Genomic DNA, 14489 nt, shown 5'->3' on the forward strand with positions numbered 1-14489 from the left:
GGATGCTTTCTTTGTCTCACATTTCTGAATAGGATATTATATTCTACAATGTACAGGGAATTTTATTTTACATTGTTTCAATTCATTTACTTGTATGGAATAATAGTTATCAGTTCCTTTTCAGGAGTCATCAGCTCCTTTTCATCTGCCAAATACTACAGAAATTTCAACCAATGATGGAGTTTATAGCTGGTTGCCTGATCTACATAAACATATAGAATAATATAGTCACAGATGTACAAAAGGCAGGCTGGGATGTCTTTGATTATAGACATATACAAAACTAAACAACTAAAGAAACAGAAGCTAATCATAAATGACCCCATGGACCACTGCAATTATGATTCTTTAAAGAACTAAGTTACATCATAATATTACATAATTATGAATAATCTAATGGATAAAGTGTGAATCTCTCAGCTCAAGAATCACAAGTTCATATTGCCAATGATGATGATGTAATAAATCTTGATTGCACAAGCTTTTCCTATTTGAGGCTTCAAAGTCAGCATTTTGCACCAACAAAACACAATATAATCAATGAGGGAACCTTTCAGTGATTGCTCAATCAAGTCAGACATTTACCTCCCATGGACAAATAACCCCTCCAAGAACAATTACCCCTGAGGACAACAGATGATGATTTAGAGCTTCTTAATATATTAGAGAGGGGAGTAATTAACTGGTGGTGGGGGTAATTGTCCTAGGGGTAGTTGTCATCGGGTAATTGTCCTATGGGGGCTAATTGTCCTAGTGGGGTAAATGCCATGATATGGCTCAATCTGCTAGAAACAACAACCAAATTTCTCTCAAATAGATATCCTACATTGGATAATGTAGTCCTAGATACACTGTCAGGATGGCTATGGATGGGATACATTTGATCACAGACAGTCCTGCTTATTCAGGTCTATAATATGTCTCACTAATTGATTAATTCTAGTTTCACGAATCTTTTCGTATGTCAGCAAATGTACCATTTGTTCTTCTAATATAAGAGTGAACAAGTTCTAAGTGGCCATGAATGATGGCTGGGTATATGTAGCTGATGAAGCATAATGAAATAGAAACACATGCATCCTACAGTCCAGTGACATCATTCAAGTAGTGTGTTTATATCCATGTCTATAAGAAGAGTTCATGTGGCATAGAGCCTTTCCATACTTGAATGTACATGAATATGTTAAATATGATTGTGCATAATTCTGTCACTGTCTTTACATATATCACAACTGAAAGGATTCAATTTCCAGTTCTCTGAGTACTGGAAATCAGAGCTTTTCAGTTATAATGTATTAAAGACTACTCTACACTTGTACTGAGTCCTGTAATTTATCACTTCTAGTGAATCAACATATATATATATCTTTTACTTGTCTCAGTCAGTGGACTATGGCCATGCTAGGACACCACCTTCAAGGGTTTAGTTGAACAAATCAACCCTAGTACTTATTTTTCAAAGCTGGGTATTTATTCTATCAGTTTCTTTTTGCCAAACCACTAAATTATGGGGATGTAAACAAACCACCAGTTGTTTAGTAGTGGGGACAAACACAAAGACACACACACAAACAAAACATATAAAATAAGTTTTTTTCAGTTTCTATCTACCAAATCCACTCGCAAGGTTTTGGTCAGCCTGGGGCTATAGTATAAGACATTTGCCCAAGGTGCCATGCAGTAGCAGTGAACCTGAAACCAAACTTCTTACCACACGGCACATGTGATATATATATATATAAACCAGCATTTAAGTGAATTGATAAGGGTATGAAGTATGGGAGGAAAGGAGGGGCAAGCATGTTCTTGTAGAAGAGCTACATGTTACTCACCTTTAGGAGAGGGAGGGAGATAGTTTACAGTGAGGATGAGAGAGAGAGAGAGAAAGAGGATGCGGTTGTGTAGGCCATATGAGTGGGAGAGAGAGAAAGGCAAGTGTAGTGCATGTGAGAAGAGGATTTGGAGGTTTAGTGGGGGAGAATTGATGAATCACTAACATGTGGGTGAGGAGAACAATAATTAATGAATGACGATTAGCTAACAGGTGAGATGGTTCCAGGTAGCAAGAAAAATAGTGGGAAAGGGGATACAAAGAAAGAGATGGTGGGAGGGATGATGTTTGAAGGAGATTGGGTGAGGTACTCATTTGTGCATAAACATGCAACACTGCTTCCAAAAATCAATTTTTCAGAGGTGAGCAGGTTTCTTGGGAGCCTCATATTGCCAGACAACCCAGTCCTTTGTCATTTGCTCTGTAAGGTTTAGAATCCTATGATCAGCCTTCGCTACTTTGTCCCATGTCTTCCTGGGGCTCTCTCTTCCACAAGCTCCAGCCATATATAGAGATCAACACTTCTATAAACAGCTATCTACATCCATATGCATTACACATCAATACCAGCACAATCTTCTTTCTTGCATACTACATCTGATTCCCTTTATCTTCAGATTTTCTCTCTGTACATTTATACTGTTAATTATTCACACTTACATTGCACATTCAAGAAGCATGCCCAGTTCATTTCTCTCAAGTCTTCTGTGATCAAGGACCATGTCTCACTACCATGCAGTATTGCAGTTCTAACACAAGCATCATACAGTCTGCCCTTCACTCTACGGTAAAAGATCTTTGATGCCAACAGCTGTAGTAGCTTGCTGAACTTTCTCCAGCCTGTTCTCATTCTGGCTACTATACTTTCAGAGCAGCAATCTCCCTTTCTAATTACATCTAGGTAACAAAAGCTATCAACTACATTTAGTGAGCCACTCTGGCGTTCAAGAGCATCCATTTCCAGTGTATTCATAGTACATACTGCTCCAAATGCTACTAACAAATATGAAGGTCGTGTTCTCATATGTATGTGCATGTGTATGTGTGCGTGCATGCATGCATTGTATAAAACTCAGATATGTCTTGGTCAAAATTGGCCCAGGCCATGTGTAACTTAAGAGCACTCGCTGAAAGAATCTATTAAATCATTTTAAAGTGAAGTTTTGTGTCATCATATCCCATAGGTTCTCAAAGTGGGCACTACTGCCCCCCAGTGGGTATTGATACGTCAGGGTGGGCACTGGTGCTTAAGGGGGCAGTAGAGAAAAAGGAGGCACTGGGAGGAAGGCAGTGGATTGGGGGATGCTATGAATTTATCATAATATTATAGTATTGTATACAAATTATATATTATATTAAATATCAAATGATTCATAGTATATATAAATTATTAAAATATATAATATTTATTGATACATAAAAATAGGGGTGGGAGCACTGAGAGTATTATGTGGCCATGAGTGGGGCAGTGGCCCAAAAAAAAGTTTGAGAACCTCTGTCATAGCCCTTACAAGTAGGAAGTTATTGTTGAGAGATCTATCCAGGTATAGGTGGGCTGTTGTGGATCCCTTGAAGGTTATGGGATCTTTCTGAGGTTTGATTTATTAACTTTTAATAGAGGAGAGCTGTTTGAAGGAAGGTAATTATGTTGCAAAGTGGTTGTGTTGTCAGCCTAATTTGTTCAGAGGGTGCATGGCATTGGATCCCAGTCTTGGATACTTGTTAAGGTTATTTGGGTAATACTGGTGATATATTCTCAACATTGTGAAAATGATGTGGTGCTCCTGGTAATGTTAGAGAGAAAAGAGTTTCAGTGTTTTCATTTTACTGTGCTTGATGACATTTGAACTATTGTATACACTAAGAAGGCAAGTGGGCCCAATACAGATCTTTACAGAAACACTACTGGTGACTTTCGTTTTGGCTTGACTGGGCACCATCAATCACAGTATGTTGGGTTCTGCTCATCAGGAAACACTTAGTCCTGTACAGCAGCTTTTCAAAGATTACAATGTTGGATAGTTTTAACAATAAGATGTGGTCACCTTTGTTAAAGGCTTTGCTGAAGTCAAGATATATATAACCATCAGTTTTGAACTTTCTTCTAAAGCTTTTAGGATGTCATCAAATTGGTGCAAAGCTGTGTTAGGTAGTCCCTGCCACAATAAAAAGCCATGTGGGTTAGAATTTAGGAGATTGTTACTCTTCAGGAAGCCAATTATTCTTGGTCTCACCACCCTTTCAAGTACTTTGATGAAATGAGAGAAGAGTGAGATTGGGCAATAGTTAATTGCAAGAGATCTATTTCTTGGGATAAGAAATGCCTGAGTCTAATGATTTTCTCTAGAAGTTAATTAGAAGGGATGCATGCTGGTGTCTACATTCCTTCAGGACACTAACAGAGAATCTATTAGGGCCTACTGTAAAGTAAGGCTTGATTTCATTTATTGCTGCAATGATGTCTAAGGCCCTGAAAATTATGCCAGAGATATGTTGGTGGTTGACTTCATGGAAACAGTCTAAATCAAACCAGTGGGATTACCAAAGACAGGGGCAATATTGTTTATGCAAGATCCCTGTCATTTCTGGCAAATCTATCAGATCCCTATCTTTCTGGCAAATGGGTGAGACAGCAGTCCTATGTTTGTTGGCAAACAAATAGTAGTATAATAAAAACATAGGCTATTTCTAAGACTGTAATTAAATAAAAACCACTTCTTCTGGTTACTTTCATGCTGTTGCTATTTAGCGCTATGTCAGTCTTGATTGGAAAGAACTATGATCAAAGGCAATCCTTATTTTTTTATTTTTACCAAACATAATATAAGATTCAGTGTATTGTTGTGTAGCTCAAGATCAGTTTTGATCAAGCAGACCTATGGTGAAAGACAACCCATTTGTCATACCCATTGCCTTTTAGTCAGGGTATCTAACACAAAATTATCCAAAGTATTCTTCTGTCACTCGTTGGCTGTTTGGCCCCTGTCAACTCTGACCAAACTGATCTATCAGCAAAGGCATTCTAGTCATGATCACCACAACTTTTTTTTATCAATTTTTTTTAAAAAAGACAATGGGGTATGATTTGAGAGAAATTTGGCAACTTTTTGAAGCAAGTTGCGTGACAGGATATATGCTCCTTGGTACAACTAAATATCACATTTCATTATTCCATGCACTGAACCTGGATTGTTATATGTTTTTTTTTTCTCAATTACAATATGATATGGGTGATAATTAATCAATCTTATGATCATATGAACTGAGAGACTATAATTTTCTAATGATATTTAATTTTGAATGAGAATGACACTCTAAACAATATATAAACAAAATAAGAGTACTGAAAAATAATGATTATGTATGGATTCTATATAATTGCTTCGAATTAGTAGCTTTCAAGAACAAAATTATATGGTGTAGCAAGCTTTTTGTAGTTCTTATTTTTCCTATCCTTCTACTTCACTGCTGCTGCCACTAGTATTATACATCACTAAAATCAAGTCAAAAACTGTTATATTTTCTTTGTGGTTTCTTTTTTTTTTGCCAGTCTCACACAGATACTATGAAAGATAAATTAGAATAGATAATTTGGGAACTCAGAAAGTTAAGTTTGTTGGTGAATGGAAAAGGAGGTAAATATTTCTTGGTATTAAAACAAACTAAAGTTAAATTGAGCTGATAATGTTTCAAGATGATTGGTTCAACTGTAGAGCTCAGAATAAAGTATTGTGACCTAAAACTACATCAAAACATCTGCTGCAGATTTGAGCTTATAAACTGGTACTCCAATGCCTTACTTCACAATTATACCTGTTTCTTATGATATATATCATCATTATTTAATATCCACTTTTTATGCTGGCATGGGTTAGACGGTTTGACTCAAAATGGCAAGTCAGAGAGCTGCACCACAATCTGGTCAGACTTTGGTTTGGTTTCTAAGACTGGATGCCTACCCTTCCTAACACCAACTACTCTGAGAGTGTAGTGAGTGTCTTTTACCAGCATGGGTGCTTTTATGTGTCACCAGCAAGGATGCTTTTACATGTCACCAGCATGGGTGCTTTTACATGTCACTGGCATTAGTCACAACTCTGATTTCACTTGGCTTGACGAGTTTTCTCAGCAAATTGCCAAAGGACATGATCACTTGTCATCACTTCCATGAGACCCCACATTTGAAGATCATACTTCATCACCTTGTCTAATTTTCCCCTCAAGATGCTTACATTCTGTTGTACATGCACATCCAGCAGAGCATACTAAATTCATTTCTTTCATGCCTTTGCATGTCCTCTGTAGTCATAGCCCATGTTTCATTGCCATGTAGCATGGCTGTTCACATACAGGCATCATACAATCTGCCTTTCTCTCTGCGGGAAAAGCCCTCTGTTACCAACAAAAGTAGAAGCTTTCTGAACTTTGCTCAGCCGTATTTTTATTCAACAGCTACACTCTTGGAGCATCCACCCCCACTGCTGACTTGATCACCTGGATAACGAAAGCTATCAATTACTTCTAGGTACCCCCACTGGCATTTAATGAAGTCTATTTTCTGTATATTTCTAGTATTTATTGTACCTGTGCATCTGCCACACACAAAGACTATTTTCCCTGTTAACCTTCCTCTGATATAGCTGCAGCTCTTATGCGTCCATAGCTTACACTGGGTACACCTTATAAAGTGTCTACCTATACTTTTTCTACATATTGAGCAGAGCTATCTACTTGAAGGGATTTGTGATTTGTCTGCTTTCCTACTTACTAAGACTTTGGTTTTCACTAAATTAACTCTGAGGCCCATTGATTCCAAACCCTGCTTTTATTACTAAAATTTTTCTCCACTTCTGGTGGTGATTCAGATATAAGAACAAGCTCATCAGTATAAAGGAGCTCCCAAGGGTAACCTGACTTAAATTTCTATGTTATTGCCTAGAGCATTATGAAGAACAAGGGGGCTGAGGACTGGTCCTTGATGGACTACTTGCACACTAAATTCACTATACCCATTGCCAACCCTCACCTTACTGACAGCCTCCCTGTGCATAGCTTGTACAGCTCTCACCAGCTACTCCACTATCCCTAATTTCTGCAATGGCCACCAGATAAGGGAGTGGGGGACCCTGTCAAATGCTTTTTCTATGTCAGCATATCATCGTTGACTCTACTAGCATTGACCCACGTATGAATGGTGCTTATTGCATGTCACTAGCATGGATGCCAGTCAGGCGGCACTGGCATCGGCCACAACGATAATTTCCATTTTGATTTCAATTTGATTGAGATTCTGACTGTGATTTTGATTATACTTGACTCAGTATGTCTTTTCAAGCACGGTGTGTTGCCCGACGATTCAAAATACATACATACACATACACACGTGTGTATCATTGTTTTTGACACAAATTTTGTATGACTGGATGCCTTTCCAGTAGCCAACCCTCACCTGTTTTCAAGTAATATTTCTCCATGGTCAGACAGGTTTTTGCAGAAAATTGGAAACGAATGCTACTCATTTAAAGCAGTCACATGATATAAAGACAAGGAAACACAAAAATACACTCACATTCACAAACACACACACACACATACATATATATATATATATATATATATATATATATATATATATATTCATTCATTTATTTGTTTCAGTCATTTGACTGCAGCCATGCTGGAGCACCGCCTTTAGTCGAACAAACCGACCCCAAGACTTATTCTTTGTAAGCCAAGTACTTATTCTGTTGGTCTCTTTTGCCAAACTGCTAAGTTACAGGGACATAAACATGCCAACATTGGTTGTCAAGCAATGGTGGTGGAGACAAACACAGACACACAAATACCTATATATATATATATATATATATATATATATATATATATATATATATATACATATGTAAAAAGTCACTCCTGCACATATACGATGGGCTTCTTTCAGTTTCTCTCTGCCAAAACCACTCACAAGGCTTTGGTCGGTCTGAGGTTATAGTAGAAGACACTTGCCCAGGTGCCACGCAGTGGGACTGAACCCAAAAGCTAATACCTTACAATATTGGTTCTTACATTCTGAGTTCAAATCCCACCAAAGTCAGCATTGCTTCTTATTCTTCAAGGTTTGATAAAATAATGTAACAATTGGTGGATTTCTTACAGCATTGAATAAAATGCTTTGCTGTATTTTACTTGGTTCTTTATGATTTGAGTGCTCAGGTAAGTGTAAACTTGTTTGCATCTCTGACAAGTTGGTATCTTGTAATACATATCTGGACGGCAAAGAAAACTTCCTTTGTATTTTACCATGAAAATTCCTTAACAAGAACTGTGTTTGTTAAGAATATCATCAAAAGCAGTTTGTCACCTTGATATCGCAAAATGGATAAATTGACAAGAATACATCCACTAATTTGTGTAATAATACTATTACTAACCAACAATTCATCTTTAGTATTACTACTTTTACACCTGAAGAGTTCGCTACTTAACCATTTCTTTTTACAGCTGTTGGTTTATTTCTATCTATCCAGCAAGTTTCGATGCTCGTCCTTCCGATATATCTACTAATAGAAATGTTTATTTTCCTCTCTCAACCACAATTATAAAATAATACTATCCCCTATTTCAGCCTCTTCTTCACATCTTTTATTGATATATTTACATACGTTGATATATTTATATTTGAAGAAAAAAAAATAGAAAAAGACAATTTTTCAGTATTCAGGCTAAATCCAGTTTTTTAATTAATCCTAAGATTGCTGTTTGTATGAAAATATTTTATACACGATATTGTAACGAAAGAGAGAGAGAGAGAATAAGCTCAATTCCTACGAATGGTAAATGATATTCATATGAACTTTTGTCGCCCACCCCAAACACATCTCTCGCACTCTTTCTCAGACGAGTATTTCGAAAGTCTCCAACAACGACAGTTTAATCTCAACACACGTGTGAAAGAAACAGCGTTACAAGAATGAGGGGAGAAATATTTTCTGCTGAAACAGCAAAGTAAAAATATATCCCAATAAAATGGTTATTAAAATACTCTCCCCATCGTGACATGTTCTATATGTGTAAGGGTTATAGTTAGAGGGTGCTTTCCCATTCGATCTACCCAACGAAATATTTGCTAGAATCATATGATTCCGATTATACAAAGACTTTGCAGAAATTAGGAAAGAAATAAAGCAAACATTATTAAAGGTAAATTGATTCGCTGTTTAATGGAAAGAAAAAAAAAGCGAAAGTTTCCATTTACGAAAAAGTTTTATAGAAATACTAATCTTAAACATAGGCATAAGACTTTAGAAGTGTGGGGAATGGGGACACGAGATTGTGTGACGTCTATGCCTTTTCTGAAGGACAATGTAACGTAAGTGAACCATGGAGTGCATATTATAAGAGAAAGTTCGTTACATTACCGAAAATAACACAATATGTGAAAAATTTCATCGTTATTTTAGTGTCTTATAATTCATCTAAATAGTTAAAACAATTGACTCACACATATCTGTGTGTGTCAGTTACGGGATGGTGAAACCTGGATTTGCTCTTTTCGCAGACATACATAAACTTAAGAATTCTAATATGACTTTACTCCTTACATTTTAGATAACCCACCATACACACACACATATACATTAAAGTTAGGTAAGGCCGGTTTATGTATGTATATATATATGTGTGAGTGTGTGTTGAATAAAGTTAATACAGCCTGGTTTTCACGTTTTTCATTATGGTATTATGAAATAACATAATAAAAATGTGAAAACCAGACTGTTTTAACTTTATTCAACTAATATATTATTCTATACACAGTCACACAAATTCGAAACTATATATATATATATATATATACACATATGCACACACACACACATATACACACACACACACACATATACACACACACACACACACACACATATACACACACACACACATATATATATATATATATATATATATATATATATATATATATATCAAAACTATTTAATTCTAAACATACACAGTGATGTTAAATATATCAATAATGATTGCTAACTTTCACATTATGTTATATAACCTGAAAACTATATTCATTATTGAGTTTTCAGGTTAATTTACCGTGCAAAACATTCACTCACGAAGATCGAAAGAGCAAAAAAAAAATCTTTTTTAAATGGGTTACTCGTTCTAAATTGTTCTCTCCTTCTGTAAGTAAGCCCAGTCATACCGGTGTTTGAGTGACGTGCCTTCATATTATTCGTGGGTTATAAGGATAGAAATATCATCTTTATCGTAGCCATTGTCTTCATTATTAACATCATCTTAGTTTAGAGTAAAATGCTAAATAAAGAAAAGTAAATCATATAGCGAATAACGAGCATATATTTCGTCGCCCCATTTAATACCGCCATCTGATCCTAAGAGTACTTTTGAGTTCACTGTGTTGCGAAGTATTTGGACTAGGTCTCTGGCTTAAGGATAACGAGGTATTCTCATGCGCTGCTTCTTACAGCCTATTTAATCACGTAGTGTATGTTTGCGAGAGGGTACAGTCTGAACTGCCTCTCCAACGGGTGTTCATCACCCGACACAACAGAATTCCGAAAAGCTGCCCTATTTGCTGACAGGCCCAGGCGTGGCATCGGACTCCCAGGTGGGTTACTGACAAAGATCATGGTTAACAGCAAACCATGAGTCGTGGTTTCTTTTTTTTATACACAACCTGTGTCGGAGATCCTGCAAAGGTCATGGGCTCCGCCCTTCCTACTTTCACTAAATCATAAAACACAACCCAAGAGAAAAGTGCAGTCGCCTGTCTGGCCTACTTTTACTTAATTTGTAGCGAATACATAATCCAACAACTCAATTCTGTTTGACGCTAAAAATTGGATTTATAAAAAATCATAACAGTTTGGATTTCCACTTTAAAAAGTTTCGAATTTTTATGAATATTAAATTATTTCAAAGTTAATCCATCTAATGCAATTGTTTTATTTTACATTTTCCTTTTTGAGATGAAACACGAAGTAATCAGATGAAAGTTGATAAACAACCTTTGTTACAGCTGATTGACAACAACACTAATTATCAGCAGTTAATGAAAAGAAGAGAGAGGGACACAAAAAGGCCTGAAATTAAAACGTACAAACATGCCTTGTTATCAATTTAATTTCGTGTTATCCTAGAGAAAATTTGAAAATTATTAATACATATCTTAATCGGAGAATAACGAAGGCAACAGATCGGTCTTTATAGGAATTTGAAAATTGTAACCGAGCTTAAACTGAATGCCGGCAGTTGCCGATAATCTGTTGCGTATAGAAACAATTCTATGTTAGCAACATCAGAAAAAAACTCATGTCTACAACTACTTCGATTTAAAGTTATATATATATATGTATATATTTGGATAATTAAAAAAAAAGGTTGAGCATTAGTTGAATAGGATAGACAGATAATGTAATGAAATAACGATGGTAAAAAAAATTAATCTGCAAGTACCAATTATGATTTAATTGCTCCAAGGGCACACAAGACACAAAACATTAGTGATGTACAATGTAATAAAACACTGAATACAAGATAGACAAGGAAACATAGAAACCGGGTTTAAATGACACACGTGTACTTATGTATGCATGTATTATGTACGCGTTACACGTGTGTAAGCATATATATAGATAGATAGATATGTGTGTAAACGTTATATACATATATACACATTCATATATATATATATATATATATATATATATATATAGATAGATAGATAGATAGATAGATATATATACCAATATGAGTGTGTGTGTGTATATACATATATATATATATGTATATATATATGAAACGTGTATGTTTATATGCATATATATATATATATATATATATATATATATATATATATATATATATATATATATATATATCAAAAAAATATTCTATGTATATACACATAAACAGAAGATTATGTCTAATTATTGTAAGGGAGGCAAGCAAGAAACTAGGGTGCCATTACTTGAGAGAACACTTTAACTGACGTGTCACTTAAGCGAAGAGTTTTTTTTTTACTTTTTTTTCTCTAGGTGCGTTAGGAAAATATTTACCAGTAACTCCGGACTTTTTAGCATGTTTCGGCTGTTCGTTGTTATTCTGCGTCTTCTTTTTCGTTTTACTCATTCCGATTGTGTAGAAATGACTTTACTTAAGATGGAAAAAGATATTGTGTAGTTTCGTTTCTGTGATTTTTATCAACAGATAAGGCTGTTTGCGAGAGCCGCTTCTGAGAGAGTGACAGACCAGTTAGCAGCCGCTCCAACGTGTAACATAGCCGGTAAACTACTACACATTGTTCCTTCTGTTAAAAACTGACTAGACAGAAATTGCTTACACACATATTTCTGGGGGTTTTTTTCTGTTTTTTTTTTACATCTGGTATACTTTCATTTGGAATCTTTAAATATGAGTATGCTATATATATATTATTAGCAAAATGTTATTTTAGTGAGATATTATATAATAGATGTGTAAAACTTATATTTATGGCATTTGTTATGAATAAAATTGCCTGTAATAGGACACTGGAAGATATGTTTAATATACATACATTTATGTGGTTGAATATGTTCAGATAACATACAGAGACATATATATATATATATATATATATATATATATATATATATATATATATATATATATATATATATACACATATATATACATACACGCACTTTCTTATGAGAATGTTTCTCTTTATTAATTATTTTGTTGATTAAGTTATAAGAATCACTTTCTTTGTCCACAGTCGCCAGTTTTGATGTTTTGTCACGGACCCTTTGACCATAGATGTTTTATACTCTGTTTTACTTGTTTATAGCATTGTAATTTGATGTTATTTTGTGGTTGCAATAAAAGATTGTTTTAAATATACGTTCGTGTTACACTTATAAATGTACATATGAATTGCATATTATCTATGCATGTATTCATATAAGTACGGCTATTGCTATCAAGTTTGATTTAGTACCAACATGCACCATGCTTTCTTTTAGCAGTTTTAGGTGCCCATATAGTCGCGAGCAGACACAAGCACCGTCTCGACATCACACCCTTGAGTCGATGGATGAACCGGGATAAGGTGTATTGGCAGTCGTTAGAAAGCTCTGATTTCAAATCCTGCCGAAGTCACTTTTGCCATTCCTTCGGATCGATAAATAAAGTATCCATGCCAGACGGTGCATTGGCGGAATTGCTAGAACGTCCTACGAAGTACCTTGCAGAATTAATTTCAGTACTTTACGTTTTTTGTCCCCCGTAGCAACACCGGTACCAAAATCTATCAGTCCTGCCTTTCTCTTTCTTGGTCAACATGGAATCAAGCACAGGCTAGTCTCTTGAATAGTTTAATCTGATAGTATAGGAAGGTGTTGGAGCCACTGACTGGCATAGCAGCATTAGTATCAACTGTTACAAGTGCAAAGATGATACACTTGAAGGAGAAATTGTAGAGGCATCTAATTATTGCACAAGGTTGATAAAGTTACAGAAAAGAGTAGTAGCCAGATTGATTGGGGAAAAAAAAACTAGCTTAGATGTGATACAGTTCAGCTTTGGATCTGGAAGAGGTGTGACTGCCGTAATCTTTCTAGTGAGCAACTGCAAAAGACCTTAGCTAGGAATAAGCCCCTATACCTTGTTTGTTTGAAGAAGGTGTTTGACCAATTTCTATGTAGTCTGATGGTCATTACAAAAGAAAAAAACAAGGTGAAACAAATGGCTTATGAGGGTTGTTCGAGCCATGCAAAAATACAGGTGAGAGTCAGCAATGAATTTAGCATGTGAATAGGGATCAATCAGGGCTTAGTCCTCAGCCTCTTCATGTTTAATAATGACCTCTAGGCCTCAACAGAGGAGTTTAAAACTGATTGTCCGTGGAAAGTCTTGTATTCAGAAGACTAATTATAGCTGAATTTGTTCAGGGTTTAGAGAATTCCAGACTTGGTATCAGAATCTAGAATCAAGAGGCCTTAAAGTAAATTTAGCAAAGACTAAAGTTTTAATTAGTAGGGAAGGAGACAAGATCCTGCTATCAGCAAGGAAACAGCCCTGTTCAATAAACAGAAAAGGAATAGATAGAAATTCTCTATAATGTTGCTAGTGTAACCTATTGATACACAAGAGTTATAGTGGAATTACAGGCAGGCTACTAGGGGAGATGAAATTCATATACATAGTTGTAGTAAGCACTAGAAGCACCCTTGTAATAGATGATCTCTAATACCTGGGTGGCTCTCAAGAAGTAGTTGATAGTATGTTACCTAGGCCACCTATGTAACAGTGGAGGTAGTTGTTTCAAAAACATAATAGCCAAAGTAAGAATGGAAATGGAGAAAATCAGGGAGTTTTTACTTCTGCTAGTAACAAAGTTTCTCTTTCAGAGTCAAGGCAGGCTATAATGTTTGTATGCAAAGTGTAATATTACACAATCGTGAAACATGGGCCTTGAATACAGAGTATTGGTGAAGACTAGAATGAAATGAAGTGAACAATGATGTTCTACTTAATGTGTAATATTAGTGTGTACAAATGATGGAGTACAAATGAGCTTAGTGTGTACAAATGATGGAGTACAAATGAGCTTAGAGAAAAAAATAATGTCAGAAATCAG

The 14489-nt window shown here is 35.5% G+C and overlaps 1 protein-coding gene across 3 annotated transcripts in view; it reads right to left on the reverse strand.

Moving 5' to 3' along the window:
* The window catches only part of LOC106878285 (uncharacterized), a 108298-nt gene that overhangs the window by 78547 nt on the left and 15262 nt on the right, over positions 1 to 14489 (reverse strand). Inside the window, exon 1 of one of the 3 annotated variants that reach the window (XM_089348686.1) lies at positions 11926 to 12142. The exons of the other annotated variants lie outside the window; for them this stretch is intronic. Coding sequence (XP_089204812.1) covers positions 11926 to 11998 — 73 coding nt within the window. The 5' untranslated portion in view covers positions 11999 to 12142. Of the gene's footprint in view, positions 1 to 11925; positions 12143 to 14489 lie in introns of those variants that run through there. 3 annotated transcript variants of the gene reach the window in all.

The sequence above is a fragment of the Octopus bimaculoides genome, chromosome 3 (assembly GCF_046866305.1).
Source record: "Octopus bimaculoides isolate indiv1 chromosome 3, ASM4686630v1, whole genome shotgun sequence".
Taxonomy (NCBI): domain Eukaryota; kingdom Metazoa; phylum Mollusca; class Cephalopoda; order Octopoda; family Octopodidae; genus Octopus; species Octopus bimaculoides.